Source organism: Zingiber officinale, unplaced genomic scaffold (assembly GCF_018446385.1).
Source record: "Zingiber officinale cultivar Zhangliang unplaced genomic scaffold, Zo_v1.1 ctg132, whole genome shotgun sequence".
NCBI lineage: Eukaryota > Viridiplantae > Streptophyta > Magnoliopsida > Zingiberales > Zingiberaceae > Zingiber > Zingiber officinale.
In genome coordinates this window covers 68,347-86,577 of record NW_024589828.1, presented here as the reverse complement: position 1 = coordinate 86,577, position 18,231 = coordinate 68,347, and the positions used below count along the sequence as shown (strand labels likewise).

At 37.7% G+C, this 18,231-nt stretch overlaps 2 protein-coding genes across 2 annotated transcripts; both read right to left on the bottom strand.

Annotated features, from left to right (window-relative positions):
- Positions 1-1,097: 1,097 nt before the first annotated feature.
- LOC122036056 (glycerol-3-phosphate acyltransferase 1-like) lies at positions 1,098-8,183 on the bottom strand. The gene is made up of 5 exons (XM_042595240.1): positions 7,833-8,183; positions 7,149-7,756; positions 2,724-2,797; positions 1,724-1,746; positions 1,098-1,421 (listed from the first exon to the last, which is right to left on the bottom strand). The coding sequence occupies exons 1-5, from the start codon at positions 8,181-8,183 to the stop codon at positions 1,098-1,100; spliced, it is 1,380 nt and encodes a 459-aa protein (XP_042451174.1).
- Positions 8,184-10,553: 2,370 nt separating this feature from the next.
- Positions 10,554-17,743, bottom strand: LOC122036071. Its single transcript, XM_042595265.1, has 2 exons — positions 17,209-17,743; positions 10,554-10,888 (listed from the first exon to the last, which is right to left on the bottom strand). Exons 1-2 carry the CDS (start codon positions 17,630-17,632, stop codon positions 10,881-10,883), a joined length of 432 nt encoding a protein of 143 aa, XP_042451199.1. The 5' UTR covers positions 17,633-17,743; the 3' UTR covers positions 10,554-10,880.
- Positions 17,744-18,231: the final 488 nt, after the last annotated feature.

Sequence of the window (18,231 nt, the reverse complement as noted above, 5' to 3'; positions counted from 1 at the left end):
AGTTATTATCATGAAGAGTTGAACGGAAGAAAGTTATATCGACCATGGAACGCAACCTATCTACAATCCTATAGGATCCGATGAGTACTTTAAGTATTCCTTTTTAACTAAAATGTTTTACTAAAGCATTTTTTATAAATAAAAAATCAAGGTTAATCAACTAAGGAAAATACGAATTAATATGTCCCACTAAGTAACTCAATTTCCATGAGTGAGAGCTATCAAAGCGTTGATGTCCCGCTAAAGAGCTCAACCTCCCCATGCGAGAGCTATCAAAGTGGTGATGTCCTGCTAAGGAGATCAACCTCCTTGAGTGGGAGATATCAAAATGGTGATGTCTCGATAAGGGGCTCAATCTCCTTGAACGGAACTAACAAAGTTTCAATGTCCCGCTAAGGAACTCAACCTGTTGGGATATGTCCGATATGATTTGTACTTATAACATGTTTTGCAAAACATACAGGGAAGCAAAAATACGAGAATAAAATTATTTTATTACAACATACGTTATACGCATACAAGATACAATCATATAGACATAATCGTAAAATAAAACTAAAAAATAATAATTATTCTAGGCGTACATGATATATAAAAAAAAAAAGACATCAACTTTAGTAACATCTATGAATCCGTCTCTATTCGTTTCTCCATTAAGTGATTTAAGATAACCCCTGTGCATAATAAGGTCCACCTCCAATTGATTTTTTAAGCTAAAAATTTATTTTGGGATGATTTTATTTTTTTATAATTTATCGCCCAAATGGATAGTTTTTTTTAAGCGAAGAAGCATGCACGTTAATTTGTCTCATTGCACACCTGCAATCTAGCTAGCTAGAGCAACAATAAAACAGGAATCGAAGATGAAAAGACAGATAACGGATCAAAATTATAAAAAATTAATGGATGCGTTGATGAGAAGACCATGCCTGTAGCGCATCTGTAATAAAGCTAACACTATTTTGAACATGCTAATTTATTGGCCGAGTACAACCAAACAGACCTGGACAAGCACCACACCAATGCTTTGAATCTTCGGTGTCCTCAATCCTGATCCTTTTCGTCCCTGGGGATATCGTCAAGCACAAGGCATGCACTCAGATCTTACAGAACTTGACTATACTTTTTCCCTCTCCGTCGTCCCCGTATTTGGAGAGGGTCGACTCGAGGTCGGAGTCCCGGCCGGTAAGCCCCTGGACGACGGAGCGGAACTCGTCGTCGGTGGCCTTCACCTTCATGGGGTTCGAGATGTACACCACCTTGATCGGCTGCTTCTTCTTCTTCGACTTGTCGCCTGCGACCTCTTCGGTGGGGTCGCTCTCTTCTTCTTGTTGTTGCTGTTCCGCCCCCTCCATGTTTCTCTCCTCTCCCCCTTCCATCCTTACCCGCGGCGGCAGAAAGGACAGGTGCGACGAGGGAATCTGAGCAAGATTTTTGCCATTTTAGATCTACTAAATTGTATTATTTAGATTAGATTATTGCATTATATGTAGTTGGATTTAGAGTAAAAAATGGGGGGAAAAAGACAGGTGTCCTGATCTATGGGCTGTTTCGGAAGGGAAAGAGAAGCAATAAAGGAGGGGCCGTAAAAAGTTCATGGCACCAATAATATAGGCCACGTGGCAGAGCAGCAGACACGGGTCCGTCTGCTGTTTGCGTCATCCGTACATCCTTGCCTGACGTCGTCGCACAGCAGCTCGTCGGTAGAAGATACTCAATATACCGTATACCGCATAATACATAAATCTGCGAAGATAAATGATGGCAGATTTTCTCGTTAAAAGTTGTGCTCTTAGAAAAGTAATATACTATCTATAATTTTCAAATGCCGCATAATAAATAGATCTACGGAGATAAATGATCAGCATTTTACTCAAACTGTTTTCAAATAACTAACTTTTATGATTCCAAAAATACATATCATATTTCCATTATATATTTTTTTCCATTCCATATTCAAAATTTTATTAAAAAATTCACGGTTCTTAATTTAACTAACGAATTTAAATCAGAAATATTGATATATTAAAAAAATTTACAAAATATAATAATTTTAATGTATCTATCTATCCCTTTATATTTGAATTTGATGGTATAAATTAATCAATAAATTTGCTTAAAGTTATAAGGGGTTGATAAAATTTATCATAAATTTATTATAAGGTTTAAGACATTGAAATAAAACTAAGACAATGATATTTTCCTAGTTTAAATAATATTAAACTATTGAATTTTTGAATGATGTAAGTTGTTAATATTAAAGCTTTTTCATATCATACAGTCCGTTAAAATGCCAATAAATGATGGTATATTTTCACATTAAAATTAGTCTTATTATACAGTAATATCTTAATATTTGTTGTGTTATAAATATCTATAATTTTCAACTTATTTAAATACCCCTAAAGTAATTTCGGAATAAATTTATAACACTAGTGAAAAGGAGCGTACAGTTTATTTTAAAAATAAAATAAAAATAGGCGCCGATTAACAAAATTGGCGTCATTTTTATTTTTTTATTTTCCCATAACCTTTTCCAAATTAGTTAATTTACCAGATCATTTCGAAGAGTACGAAGTCCAATTCATCTTGTATTGGTCGATTTATCTAAAATAATAATTGAACGATTGAAAAAAAGGAAGAAAAAAACGTGTTTGTCGTGGGGAAGGAGTGGTAGTGTTGTCGGATGTGGATGGAACGGCTGCTACTGCGACTGTACACACCTGCATGCCCACTACTGCGCTTCTCTGCAGGTTCAGAATTGTAGCTTTCCAGCGGGTGCCCATATGCATGGCATCTGTCATAGATATGGGAAGATAGGTGTTATTATTATTGGATGAAAATTTTTATGATTTAGCTATCTATATTTAATCCAGAGACTAATGATACAGAATCAATTAGGATAAGTGTTATTATTATTATTATTATTATTTTAAATTTAATTTAATTTTAAGGTAATGATTAATTACGATAAAAAATAGAAATAAAAAAATAATTTATATATGATACACATCTCCTATATACATATATGTGCATTTTTTTGACTTCTTTAATAGAGATACCCTAAATTTCAAATCTTAAACTTAAAAAAAACACACATAAACATCTCATACATAGATATAGGGGGAAAAATGATACCTTACGCATCTTTATCATGCACACTTCTGGGCGACCCTCACAAATTCGGACGCTCGAGCCGATATCCAGGCTCATGGACAAGCATCTGAGTGCTCAGACCTGTGAATGTCACAAAGGAGTGTACAGGATAAGGAAGTGTGGAGAAAATTTTTTATTTATATATATATTCGCGAGAAAGAGATTTGATGTGCTAAGCGACGTTTTGTGCGCGACCGTGAGCGGCACGAATACATGGCATTGTCAGCTTGATTTCATTGCAAAAAAATATTCCTTTTATTTTCTCACTCTTTTCGCCTTATGTTCAAAACAGCGATGCTTTGTGAATTTGGCTAAATCTAAATTTCCCTCGCGCGCTCTCTCTCTCTCTCTCACATTTGCTCTCACTCCTTTTTTCACCGTCGTCTTCCGTCGGACCTCGCACTCCTGTTGGGAAAGCAAAGCAAAGGTGTTTCAAGCTAAACCAACGTTACAGTCGCTTGCTTGTCCACTAACGGCTTACAGCTCCCCAAACTGCCACCGAACACAATCGACGCCAGTTAATCCTCGACTCTAGGATTTCGTCCAACGTCCTGGACCCACCAAGGTTTTGTCTAGTCCACCTGACCAGGACTTCGTTATCTAACCACAGCTAAGACTTTCCATAACCTAGGGCTAGCTCTCCCTAGGACCTATGGTTACCTTCCCCTAGGGTTTTCCACCTGCCTAGAATCCACTAGGACTTTTGCCTAACAACACTTAGGACTTTTCTGCAAGCCTAGTCACACTTGTTAGATCACAATTACCCTTTGCTATAATTAAAACTCAGGTTCGATCGTCTGGTGCTCCCTGCACTAACACTTATGAAACATCAATTCTCATATTTAATAAACCAATGGTAATTTATTTCATTTTAAGTTGTATATTAGAATAAAGGAAAGATTTATGCTACAACGTGCAAGGCCGACACCTACTACAAACGTCTACAACAGCGCCTTTGCTTTGTTGCTACACATTGTATTAGCTACTTCGACAATTAACTACTACACCTTATATCAGCTAACTGTCTATTTTAATTTCATTTTAAGTTATAATTCCATGTATTCCTACTATATACCGTTTATATGTGATTCTATTTATTGGACATCCTGTTGGTTAGTCCTAGGAAAAACGTACCGGTTCCACTGTACAAAAATTTTTGTACAAGTGTCGAACCTTTCCTTAAATAACCTATTGTGTTCTTTAGAAGTTAAATTAGGAATCGCAGACGGAACTTAACATCATTGATTCCAAATTTAACTTATTTGTTCTTAATGGTTTAGATTTGAATCGCAAGCGAAACTTAACACTATTGATTCAAATCCACCTATATTATTAATTCCATTAAATATTAATTTCCAAAATTGGCTTCCAGGACTGCATGGCGAGGCACATGGCCTTCTTGGATATGGGAGCAATCACCACCGCCTAAACAAAGCCTTTTAAGGAAAGCTAATATTTAATTTCCTTAAATAACTCTAGGTTAACCAAAAAGAACAATCGAATCACAAATTCGAAAAAGAAGAAAACACAAACTCGAAAAACTAATTTGAAAAACTAGATCTAATGCCTCTTGTGTTTGGAATTCTTACAAAAAGAAATAACTAGCATGATGCGGAAAACAATCGCTAATTATACCTTCTTTTTGTATGCTAATGACCTCGAGATCTTCTGCCGTATTCCTCGCCTCGCCTTGGACGTCGTGTGGGCGACAATCCTCCAAGATGAACACCAACCAAAAGCTTTCATCCTCTTCCTCTAAAATCCGGCCACCACCACCACCAAGGAGAAGAGAGCAAAAGGGAAAAGAGAGGGGAGAGGGAGGGTCGGCCACTTGATGATCTCCAAGCAAGAGAATAAGAATTGTATCTCATTAAGCCTCCTCACCCCTTCTTTTATAATACTTGCCCAAGGCAAATAAGGGAAGAATTTTTCAAAAATTAAAATCTTCCTCTAGCTTTTCCTTTCCATCTCAGTACGAAAAGAACTTACCTAAATGGTCCTACTCAATACACTTAGAGTGTACCAGTGTAATTTATTAATCAAGATAAACTAATATTTAATTACACTACGACTATTCCGATGGTTTGTTCCTTTCCATCTTAGTCGTGATCAACTGTTTATAATTTATAAAGAACCGTCAACATGATCTTCTGTGTGTGACACCACACACCATGTTGTCTACTATATAAATTAATTGAACAATTACATTTAACAAATAAATATATATATTGACCAATGTGATTCTTTTATTTCAAAAATAAATGTTTACAAAAGGTAGGCTTTTAGTATACACTCCAACACATCCTGGGTGTTAAACTGTTACTTAATTCCACAGCTAGCTGCTACAACGTTATAGAAGTTACTTAGAATGTTAGCTGCTACAATGTTGTAGAAGTTACTTAGAATGTTAGCTGCTACAATGCTGTAGTAGCTAATTAGACGATTAGCTGCTACAACGTTGTAGCAGTTACTTGGAATGTTAGCTGCTACAACGCTGTAGCAGTTAATTCGCGGGTTAGCTGCTACAACATTATAGCTGCTACTTGGAATGATAGCTACTACAACACTGTAGCAGCTAATTCGATAGTTAGATGCTACAACGTTGTAGCAGCTACTTGGAATGATAACTACTACAACGCTGTAGCAGTTAGCTGACGAATTATCTACTACAACGTTGCAACAGCTAATTCGTTGGTTAGCTGCTACAACGTTGTAACAACTACTAGGAATGTTAGTTGATACAACGTTGCAGTAGCTACTTGGAATGATAGCTGCTACAACATTACAGTAGTTACTTGAAATGATAGCTGGTACAACGTTACAGCAGCTAATTCAACGGTTAGCTACTATAATGTTGTAGCAGTTATTTGAAATGATAGCTGCTACAACGTTGTAATAGTTACTTGAAATGTTAGCTACTACAACGCTGTAGCAGCTAATTCGACAGTTAGCTGCTATAACGTTGTACCAGTTACTTGGAATATTAGCTGCTATAATGTTGTAGCAGCTAATTCGTCGGTTAGCTGCTACAACATTGCAATAGCTATTTGAAATGATAGCTACTACAACGTTGTAGTAGCTAATTCGACACTCCAAACCAACTTTTCTTACAATTTATTTATTATAAGATTTGTAGAAAACTTACCAAACATCATTTTTCATAAACCATTTGATGGTAATTTCAAGGTAGCTATTTAGTTGATGCTATACTAAGTAGCTAGTAGACATTTATATTTGTATGGATTTTAATTTTTTATGGTTTAAGTTGTAACTGCTACAACATGTATCAGTTTTCAATCAGGTAGCTGTAACACCTTGTATTAGCTATTCGATAGTAACTGCTACACAATGTAGCAGCTACCCTACAATAGCTGCTCCACGTTATAGCAGCTACCGTACAATAGCTGCTCCATGTTATAGGAACTACCCTACAATAGTTGTTATACATTGTAGCAACTACTTTGACACTCCAAACAAACTTATCTCACTACAACAAAATCGCTCATAGACATCAGTGGAACAACAACGGTTTTAGGCTAAAACCGATGTCTTTGAGTATTTTACACCGGTTTTTCTAAAAACCGGTGTCTATGAGCGCAGATTTTAGCTCATAGACATCGGTTTTTTAGGCGATGTCTATGAGCGCCCTTTTTTTGGTTAATAGACACCGATTTTAACATCGGTTTTTAAAATCCGATGTTAATGAACCCAAATAATATTTTAATTTTTCCCCACAAGCCAAAATCTGCACACTGTGAATTCCCTCCAAACCTAAATCTTTATCCCGCCCTTCCTCCGCACGACATCTCTCTCGCGATAACCTAAACCTCCGACCATCCGACCATCTCTCTCAACCTCATCTCCCTCTTCCCCCTTCCTAGATCCTCTCCCGATCAGGATCAAGACACGACGAACTTGCTTCTCCGTCCAACCACACCGCATCTCCTCCAACTCCTCCATTTGGTTGAGAAGAGGAGGCCTTGGTAGCGTACAACATTCCCACCCGCGCGTCCAGAGCCACCGGTACCACCTCCTCCGCCACCTCCGCGAACAGCGGGCTGAACCGCAGCAGGTACGGCTCCCGGCACGTCGTCCCCTCCGGGCACACCGCCAGGCCCCCCTCCACCGCCAGCAGCCGCCGCATTGTCGCCGCGTCTCGTCCCCTGTCCCAGGTCAGCCGCACAGTCCGCATCGGCGCCAACGCCTCCGACACCCGGCTTAGGCTGTACGTCACGGCCGGCACCGTCCTCTCCAACGCCGAGCACAGCATCACCGGGTCCAACAGCGTCCGGTGCGTGCACACGTACACCACCCCCTTCTTCTCCCCGTTCGCTTTCCCATCTCCGGCCCTCCGGAATCGGATTCCGGTGACGACAGCGATGAAGATGGATATTTTATAAGGGAAAACGATCCCCATCGCGATCCTGAACACGGCCAAAGGGATTGCCACGGGTATCCACATGAAGAACGCCATCATCTCGCATGGCGTCGGGAGAAAAGCCAGTCTTCTGTCATGGAACACAAGTGGCTTCGGGTACTTGTTTCTCGGCATTTTGCTGCTCTCACTCCTTGATTCCTCCTCTCTCACGACATAAATTTCCTGAAAAATAAAACAATCACTTTTAACTCATATCTTTGATTGACTAACGTGGAATCGAAAGAAATGCAGGTCCAACCTTGGCCGAGAGTTGGTGGTGGTGGACATTGGAGAGGTTCACAATGGTCGCACCGGCCTTGACCATGTCCTTGAGAGCTCTCTGTTTGTCAGGCCAAGAGATGACCCCCGTGAAGTAGCAGCCCTTCACCACCTGCAGCTCCGCCCCCACCACCTCCCCCACCTCTAAGTACTCCTTCAAGAATCCCTCCACCACGAGCCTCGGCAAGGTGGTGAGCACAACAGCTCGCCTCCCTTTCAGCACCTCGCATGCATGCAGATGGAGGTTCTCCAAGAAAATTTTCGGCAGCACAGTCCTAGCGATCAGCCTCAGGTCCCCCGTCCTCAGCCCGCAGAAGGTCACGAAGGCCATGATCCTCATCCCAAACTCGTGCTTCCCCAAGAGACACAAGGCAGGGGAGAGCGCGAGGAGGAGGAATTAGTATAACCAATCCTCTCGTTTCAGAGTAATATGATTATAACTTTCTTTTTGTTTGAGGTTCACATCCTTACTGTATAAATAATTTTTTGATGATATTGTATATTTATGACTTATCTGATTATTTCTTTCAACTTGCTACTGTGGACCAGGTATGTTCCTTCTCATTTGCACCTTATGGTCTTTGAGTTGGTAAAAAACTCTCTGCGTGCGGTTCAAGAATGTTTTATGAATTCTGATAAGAATGCCCCTCTTGTTAGAATTATTGTCGCTGATGAGATTGAAGATGTTACAATAAAGGTACGATACCAATAAATACTTAATCTTCAATTACTGTTATTCTGCTTAGTAAGCAAGATTGCAATACTTCAAGAATAAGAAAGGATTAGTTAAAAATTCATGCTGTCTTGGCAAGTTGCAGAATTTGAATTTAACACAGAATACTAGGTACTCTAGAAAATAGAAACTAGATGTAGTGAAGATGAAAAATATGAATTTAAATTATATTTTCTTTGGGAATTCTTGACAGTTACTGATGTCTTGCAGGCATTTTTTATTTCTTGAAAAGTGTTGATACTGCAGAACCACCAGATGTAGATTTGCAAGACAGAGAACAATTATACATTGAAGAACATAATTGGACTAACTCCTCACTCTTCAAAGTGGTTAATCAGATTTATCAGAAAACTATTACAAATGAAAGTTAGGGAAATTCTCAAATATTTCATGAATTTGGGGCTCATTGCTATTGGTTATTTTTAAACCAGACAATGATTATGTGAAATCCAAGAGTCTTCCACTTTGTCTATATCTGACTATATGCATACAAGAATACGTCAGAGCCTGTTGAAAATCTTTTACTGCCAACATGTATATCAGCATCTGCTGTTGATACAAGTATAACACCCGGATAAATGCAAAAATTTTCTAATTTTTGTAATTTATCTTCTGCTTAATATCATTAAATTATATCTTATGGCATTTCTCTGTTTGTTAATACTCATGGTTCGAGGAATTTCTTGTTACATATCAATCATCTAGTTTTTCTAGCTTTGGAATACTGATCTTGATATGCTATCAATTATTTCAGATATCAGATGAAGGGGGTGGCATACCAAGAAGTGGTCTTCCAAAGATTTTCACATATCTCTATAGCACTACTAAAAATCCACTCGAGGAAAACGATGAAGGAAGCTCAGATGGAGTAATTATGGCTGGTTATGGTTATGGGCTTCCAATTAGTCGTCTCTATGCTCGCTATTTTGGTGGTGATTTACAAATTATCTCTATGGAAGGATATGGTAAATCCAATTCTTTCTTTATGCAATACTTAATCTCAAGTTCAATTTGTCCTGCTTGAATTCCAATATGGCTCATTCATTGCCTATTATGTTGCCAATACTTATTCGTGATTTACAAACTCGTGCTTGCTATGATTTTTTGATACAAACCGGATGCTATGCTTTTGTTACAATGATTTTTTTTATACAAACCGAATGCTATGCTTTTGTTACAAACCATATACTAGTTGGAGACTAAATGATTGCCTAAGAAGAAAGGAAATAGAGATTAGGAGATGCAGTGAGTAGAGTGGCTGGATAAGCTATCTTAAATGGTAACCTTAGGATTAAAGGATTGATACTCGAATTTAACCTAACCTATTAAGATAAATGGGTAATCAATACTAATCCTTATTTTGATTGTTTAAATGTTGGGCTCCTGTTTCATAGCAAAAGGTTCATTTTGTGACTCTAAACTAAGTTTTTTTTTTTATTGTTTAAGTGTATTTTCTGAATTTTGAGAACCAATTTTTTTTTGTACATCTACCATCAAGTATGACCCTACTTAACCAGATATACACTTTTAGACCCCCATCTTCATGCACATGGCTAACTGTAACCCGCGAGGTCTTCTGACTTTGTGTTTTTCAGTTCAGGGTCTACTAGTTTACTTATCTCTTGTGGGTTTTGAAGATACTTTGTGGCCTGTATAACATAGAAGAACAATGAGCCGTGGATATATAGCATGAATCTACTAATATGAATCACAAACTGTTGGATCAAGAAGGATATATCTTGAGACTAGCAAACCCAAAGGGCAAACAATGTTATGTCTTTTCCAACTAATGAATCTCCAAAGGGAAGATAATGTTGAAAGAAACTTGTGATTTGCAGCGAGGCTATGGTTTCCTCAGTTGGGATGTGATAAGGTAGCTAAATAGAGGTAATACAACCTTTAACTTACCCTGACTATTGTATGAACTGATTAGAGGGCTTGTTGAGAATTAAGCTTCTAAACTACATGAAACAAATGATTATCGGAAGTTTGTAGGAAATAAGAACAAATTTGGGTTTATGCCCTCAGTATCTGTTACAAGAAGCTGATGCTGTTTTTGAGTATCAAATATTTTCAAATATGCATCTTACCCAATTTATCATACACCCTCTTTCCTTGCAATATGGAGGTCTTCCACTGATTATTTCCAGTAAAACTACTCCAAAAGCAAAGATGTTAGCTTGAATTTCCATTTCTTGTTGCTCTCGAGGAACATTATATTCTGGAAGAGAGACTCTGCTGAAGTAACCAGCACTTTTCTTAGATTCTGAGAAAATAATTTTCCAGCTCTCAAAATCAACCAACTGCAAAAGAAATGTAAGAGAGTTTTATAATCTTAATTCATTCCGCTAATACAAAGATGTGAAAAAACAGAAACCAAGTTAGCAGCAAAAATCACTGAAGGAATTATCTAGGAAAGATGAAAGCCACAAAAAAAGGGAACAACTGCCTTTTGATTCACTGCATATCAACCCACCTTGTGTTTGCCTGCTTCATTGATTGCGTGGTGATGGTGAATTTTATAGCTTTTGCTCCTTATTGTATTATGTCTATTAGCCATGTGTATACAAAGGGCACAGTTGCATTCTTGCTTATGAGATTTAGAAGATGGCATCAGAGGTAGTACAATAAATAGTATATCTCTTCATTTGCTTGTTAACTATGAACATTTTCTTTGTTCTTCTATGCTTCCTTCACTGTTATATTCGTTATCTTCCACAGCAGCCTTTAAAAACTCAGTATTCTATTTTATTTGATACATGCACACATTTGTTTTAGTTATTTGACATATGGTGGATTTATGTGTTTTTACAGTTTACATATCTCAAGTACTCCAGAGTTGAAATTGATGAAGTGCGGTTCGAGTGGGCTGAATGCATGCTAGATTACATTTGAGACAGTTGTACATTGATGTGTTAACAGAATGTTATACTTTGATTTTGATATCTATTAGCTAGCTTTTGATGTAAAAAGAATATTTGGGTATTTTATGGATATTGTTGTAAGAAGATTATTTATATAATTTGTGAATATTTGTATATTTTATGGATATTATTGAATGATGAATATTTGTACAATTTGTGAATATTTGTGTATTTTTTTTTGTTATTGTCGGTTTTAAAATCAAATCTGTGCTGTTAAAAAATATACATATTACATCGATTTTCCACCGATGTAAAACCGGTGTTATAAAGTAATATTACATCGGTCATTTACCGCTGCCAAAACTGGTGTTATTAACATACAATATTACATCGGTTTTACACCGTTGATGAAATGGTGTCGTTAAGTGATACTACACCGGTTAATAACCGATTCGAAGACCGGTGTCGTTAAGTGATACTACACCGGTTTTAACCCGATGTCTAAAATGGCAGACTTTTAACATCGGCTTCATAGACATCGGTCGAAAATCAAATAGACACCGGTGGAAAACCGATGTGTATGAGCGATTTTGTTGTAGTGTCTTACAAAATTTTTTATATAGTTTACAGGAAACTTGGCAAACATCATTTCCCACAAACCATTCAATGGTAAGTTTTTTTAATATAAGTTGTAAATCTCTCTAATCTTAATAGCTATTATCATGCACGGGCGGAGAAAGCGAAAATATATTGTGCAATTACCTTTTTGCCCTCATCGGCCAAAGTTTTAACCCCTAAACTCGTCGTGTGACAAATATTTTGAAAGAATTTCAATGATAGTAGATCGGTATCCCATCGTGTCTTCGTCAATCAACTTCACCGCGATGACTTGTTTCTCATCAAAAGCTTTGCCTTCATCGTAAGTATTATATTATGCTTTAAAGTTTTGATTCTTGTCGTTTTATTTAGGAGTTTGAATTTTTAGAATTTTAATTCGTCTCCTAGCTGCCACAATGATGCTTAATGATTATAGGTTTTTGGATTGAAGATTACTTTGAGCGAATAGAGGGGTTAAAAAAAGTTTATCTTTGTTGAAACAGCTATACAACAACAGGTGCTCCAACGTAGTTAACCCCTAATTATTGATACAACGTGATTAAACCCTACAGTCCCTATTGACTTCTCATTATTGTAGCAGCAATTTAACCCTAACTGCTATAACGTGATCAGTAGCCATGTTGTAGCAGCTACTAATCATATTGTAGTAGTTAGGAGAAATTATAGACATTGTAATGTATCATATTATGGTTAAAAAATAACAGTGCAATGTATCATATTATGGGTGAAAACTAATTACATTGTAATGAAACTAAATGATTATTACTAAGATCTTATGTATTTGTTTGACAGAATCTAATGGTGAACTAGAGAACTTCTACTACCCTCAGTTTAAGGATTTTTTATCATCACTACACATAAACGAATGACGGATGGAGTTGATAAATGAAAGCCTATTTGCTTGGGCCTTAGCAATGTCTGAAATTGCAAATATCTGAAGGCTTATTCAAAATATGTTTGACAATTGAGACGTTGAAGACAGATGTTTCATCTTTTATAATAAGGAGATTAAATTCAGAAGGCAAGATGTTTCACTGATTCTAGGACTCCCCGACCAAGGTGAGGAAGTAAATTTGCAACAACATGTAGCCACCACCCACTATTTCTTCAACTCTTCAGTAATGTGGAGTGTACACAGAAGGAGCTAGAGAACAAGATGATTAATCTCAACAAACAACTTTCATCTGTTGAATCTGATACTATCTTTTGTCAATTTTTAATATTGTATTTATTTGTTTGTGTTTTATTTACTACTATTAGCAGTATATCTAGATTACCAGTGCAATCACTAATAGATTAGTGGTTCCAGGTTTGGGATCTTCGTGTCACGATGAAAAGTAGTCGGGTTGGAGTCGATTATGGAAGGATGGTTTAAATAGTTTAGTTTATTTTTATGTTTGATTGTTTATGTTCAGTCTTTAGTTTACTTTTATGTTTGATTTATGTATTATTTCCTTATTCATATTTGATTGTTGTTATTGCAATTTGTTTAGTTTTGTTCACGCATGATTGTTGATCTTGAATCATAGAATGATAATGTGATACAAGTTTAGCTTTTATGCATAATTAGGTTTTGTTAGTTGTTGCTTAGGTTTGTTTAGTTCACTTGCTTAAATTAGTTGTATGTCTTACAATTTCATTTGTTTTCATATCATGCATATTGATGATGATTCTTGTGACGTAGTGTGATAATGCGGTGCAGGGGTAGTCTTCAATAGTTAGTTAGTTAGGTTTGATAATTGATGTCATTTGTGTATGTTTCTGATGTTATCTGTAGCATACAACTATACTATAGGTTCATCATTGCTGGTTAGATAAGATTTAATTTATTCCATTAGAATTAGAGAAGACCCCCCAAAATAAAATCCCTGATTCGATTTTGTCTAAAACCAAATATTCTGCCATTAGTTCCACGTGAGAGATGACCTGATCCTCTACTATATTACCTTAGTGTAGGTCAAAGGGTTCGTTAGATTAGAAAATAATTAATTTGATTTGCACAAATGGCATTGCTAGAAGCACCAACACCTTTCTCATCGTCCGATCAAGCTCCTGAGAACATCCACTGTCTCTTGCTCTTTTGATGAGTGGGGAACGAATATAGTTGGACCCTTCCACACTGGTCCACAACAGAAAAAATTTCTCCTAGTTATTGTTGACTATTTCTCTATGTAGGTTGAAGCTGATACTTTAGCCCAGATAACAAAAGAAGCAGTAATGAAGGTTTTGTGACAAAACATTATTTTTCAGTTTGGGATTCCACATAAATTGGTGTCTGATAATGAACAATAATTTTAAGAGCACAAACTTAAAGAATGATGTAAAGGGCTAGACATTCAACAAGCTTTCACGTCAGTAGCATGCCCTCAAAGTAATGGACAGGTAGAAGTTATTAATCAGGAGATCATTCCCTGTCTCAAAATCAAATTAGACCATGCGCAAAATAACTGGATGGAGGAGCTTCTGAGCATCTTGTAGGTGTATCAGACAACTCCAAAGGAAAGTACCAGACATACTCCCTTCCACTTAATGTATGGGGCGGAGGCTATTGTTCAAGTCGAAGTAGGAGAAGAGTTCGTTCAACGACTTACTTATAATCAAGAGAACAATGCTCGAAGCTGACTCCTAGAGCTTGATTTTGTAACCGAAGTTCGAGATAGCGCTATAGCTCAACTTGAGGCTTATAGGTTGAGGATGAGGCAAATGTACAACAAAAGAGTTATTCCCCATTCATTTCAAATAGGAGAACTCATATGGTGAAAAATCAAGTCAATCAACAATGTCAACAAACTTGAACTGCAATGGATAGGTACCTACAGGATGAGCAGCAAACTAAAGTCAAGTAGCTATTATCTTGAAGAGCCGAAAAGGAGGAAGTTGGCTCGACTATGGAGCACGACCCATTTACAACCCTATAAGATCCGATGAGTACTTTAATTATTCCTTTTTAACTAAGATGTTTTAGGAAAGCACTTTTTATAAATAAAAAATCAAGGTTAATCAGCTTAGGAGAATATAAATTAATATGTCCTGCTAAGGGGTTCAACTTCGCCTAGTGAGAGCTATTAAAGCGTTGATGTCCCGCTAAGGAGCTCAACCTCCCTGAGCAAAAGCTATCAAAGTGGTCATAATTATGTCCCGCTAACTGTGGCGGATCCAAACAAAAAAGGAAGAGGGTGCTCAAAGAAGAGAGCGGGAGCTTGTCTTCCTTTTCGCTGCCCCTAGGACTGCAACATACTGGTGGAATTTTCTGGGAGCAAGGGGGTGCTCAAGCACACCCCCGCTCCCCCCTAGATCCGCCACTGCGGCGCTAAAGGGCTCAACTTCCCCGAACAGAAGCTATCAATGTGGTCATGCCCCGCTAAGGGGCTCAACCTCCCCGAATAGAAGCTAACAAATCTTCGATGTCTCGCTAAGGAGCTCAACCTGTTGGGATATGCCCGATACAATATGTGTTTAACATGTTTCGCAAAACATATAACGGAAGCAAAAATACGATAATAAATCTATTTTATTACAACACATACCACATATACAATCACGCAGATATAATCGTAAAATAAAAATTTAAGAATAATAATTATTCTAGACGTACTTTACTAATGATGTGTAAGGAAAAGGGTATCAACTTTAGCAACGTTCACGAACTTCATCTCTATTCGTATTCATACCGAGTTCTTCAAGACAATTTCTATGAGTAACAAGCTTCACCTCTGATTGATTTTTTTTAAGTTAAAAATTTATTTTACTATTATTTTTTATTTTTTAAATTTATCATAAAATTAATCCCAGATGATTACTATTATTATTGTTATTATTATTAATAAGGGAAGAAGCGTGCACATTAATTTGTCTCATTATATATGCACCTGCAATCCAGCTAGGTAAAGCAGCAATAAAACAGGAATAGAATGATGAAAAGACAGATAACGAATTAAAATTATAAAAAATTAAGGGATGCGTTGATTAGAAGACCCTTCCTGTAGCGCATCTGTAAGAAAGCTGACACTATTTTGAACATGCTCACTAATTTGGCCGAGTACAACAAGACAGACCTGGACGACAAGCAACCTGACTATACTTTTTCCCTTTTATTATGATTCAGCAGTTAATATCCACTGCCCCATAGGGATGACAATGAGTAAAATTTGGGTAAGATTTTATATTTTCCGTATTTATATCTATTTATTATATCTATACTCATACCCATCTCTATACCCATAAGGTATTTAACTTTTATACCCATCCCCATACCCGTCGGATTTTCGGGTATCCATATCCTATCCATCATCCTATTACTCCCTATTATTCTCATTTTTTTTTAAAAAATTATCTCAATGTACTTGTCAGTTCTTCCTCGTCTCGTGCTCCTTCAATCAGGTGAACATTTTTCGTATAAAAGAAGATAAGATACGTGTTGATGATCGGAAAAAGAGACAAAGTAAGTCATTTTTTTAAGATGGAAAGCGGGCTAAAGTTTTTATTTCTCAATAAAAAATGAGATTATATATATATATATATCGGGTATCGGGTAGGGTATGGGTAGGATTTTACCACATCCGCCTCCATACTCATACCCGAAATACCCATACCCGAATACTCATTTACTATAATCGGGTATAAAAATGTCCTCCATATCCTCCTTCATTCGGGTCGAGTGTCGGATTATCCATCGGATTCGGGTGAAATTGCCATCCCTACTGCCCCATTGTGATACTAGCTATATATCTATTTTCTCAAGTTTTAATCGATACATGTACAGATTATGTATGAGAGTTTATGATCATGCTTGGCAAAAGCATGAATATATATGTATATATTTTTATGGTGCATGTGTAACTGTAATTAAGTAGTTTATGTATATCCTAGATCCTCATTTGGAAGCAGATCTTTTCATGATTTCATGAAAAAATGTGATCGATTCGAAGAACGTTGACTGTGTATATGATTTGAAACGAGGGGATATATAGCTCCCAAAATTAGATTTAGTTTACCTATTAATTCAGATTAAAAATATTCAACCAACATGATCGATTAATTAGGTACTTCTCGAACATAAATAAAATACCATATTCAGAAACGTGGATGCGATATTTTGAGCTAGATCGAATCAAGGAATCAATGACGGAAGTGAATATGACCTTGTAGCTCAAAGTAAGCCGGCGGAGAGGGCAAGAACTCCGGCAACTCCTCGTCGTCGTCGTCGAAGTGGTCGTACTCCCCCACTTGCTTCGCAGATGCTTCCCCGCTCAGATCCGCGCCGGCGGAGCCGTCGCACGCCACCGCTTCCGGCAGTTCAGGGGGCCCGTCGTCGCCGTATTTGGAGAGGGACGACTCGAGGTCGGAGTCCCGGCCGGTGAGCCCCTGGACGACGGAGCGGAACTCGTCGACGGTGGCCTTCACCTTCATGGGGTTCGAGATGTACACCACCTTGATCGGCTGCTGCTGCTGTTGCTTCTTCTTCTTCTTCTTCGACTTGTCGCCTGCGACCTCTTCGGCGGAGTCGCTCTTCTTCTTCCTGCTGCTGTTCCGCCCCTCCATGTTTCTCTCCTCTCCCCCTTCCATCCTTACCCGCGGCGGCGGAAAGGACAGGTGCGGCGAGGGAATCTGAGCAAGATTTTTGCCATTTTGGATCTACTAAATTGTATTATTTAGATTAGATTATTGCATTATATGTGGTGGTTAAATTTAGGTTAAAAAATGGGGAAAAAGACAGGTGTCCGGATCGATGGGTGTTTTTGGGAGGGAAAGAGAAGCAATTAAGGGAGGGAGGAGGGGCCGTAAAAAATAAATGCCGCCAATAATATAGGCCACGTGGCAGAGCAGCAGACAGGGTCCGGATGCTTGTTTGCGTCATCCGTACTTCCTTGCCTGACGTCGTCGCACAGCGGAACATCGGTTGAAGATATTCAATCTACCGTATAGATTGAGTATGATGGTAGATTTTCTCAGTGTTTTTAAAAAAAAGTAATATACTATCTATAATTATCAAATACCGCACAATAAATAGATCTATAATTTTCCCGAATGCTGTTTGCGTCATCCGTACATCTTGCCTGTAACGTCGTCGCACATTGGACTATGGGACCACCACAATCCTTTTGGGGCAATTGACGTATATCCAAACATATCGTAGTTGTGAATCATTTTAACCATATCCATAT

Coding starts and splice junctions, on each gene's coding strand:
- LOC122036056 (XM_042595240.1), bottom strand. CDS start 8,183: ATGGCCTTCGTGACCTTCTGCGGGCTGAGGACGGGGGACCTGAGGCTG. Junction 7,757..7,832: donor ACCACCAACTCTCGGCCAAG/GTTGGACCTGCA, acceptor TTTATTTTTCAG/GAAATTTATGTCGTGAGAGA. Junction 1,422..1,723: donor TATGTATTATGCGGTATACG/GTATATTGAGTA, acceptor AATCTTGCTCAG/ATTCCCTCGTCGCACCTGTC.
- LOC122036071 (XM_042595265.1), bottom strand. CDS start 17,632: ATGGAAGGGGGAGAGGAGAGAAACATGGAGGGGCGGAACAGCAGCAGG.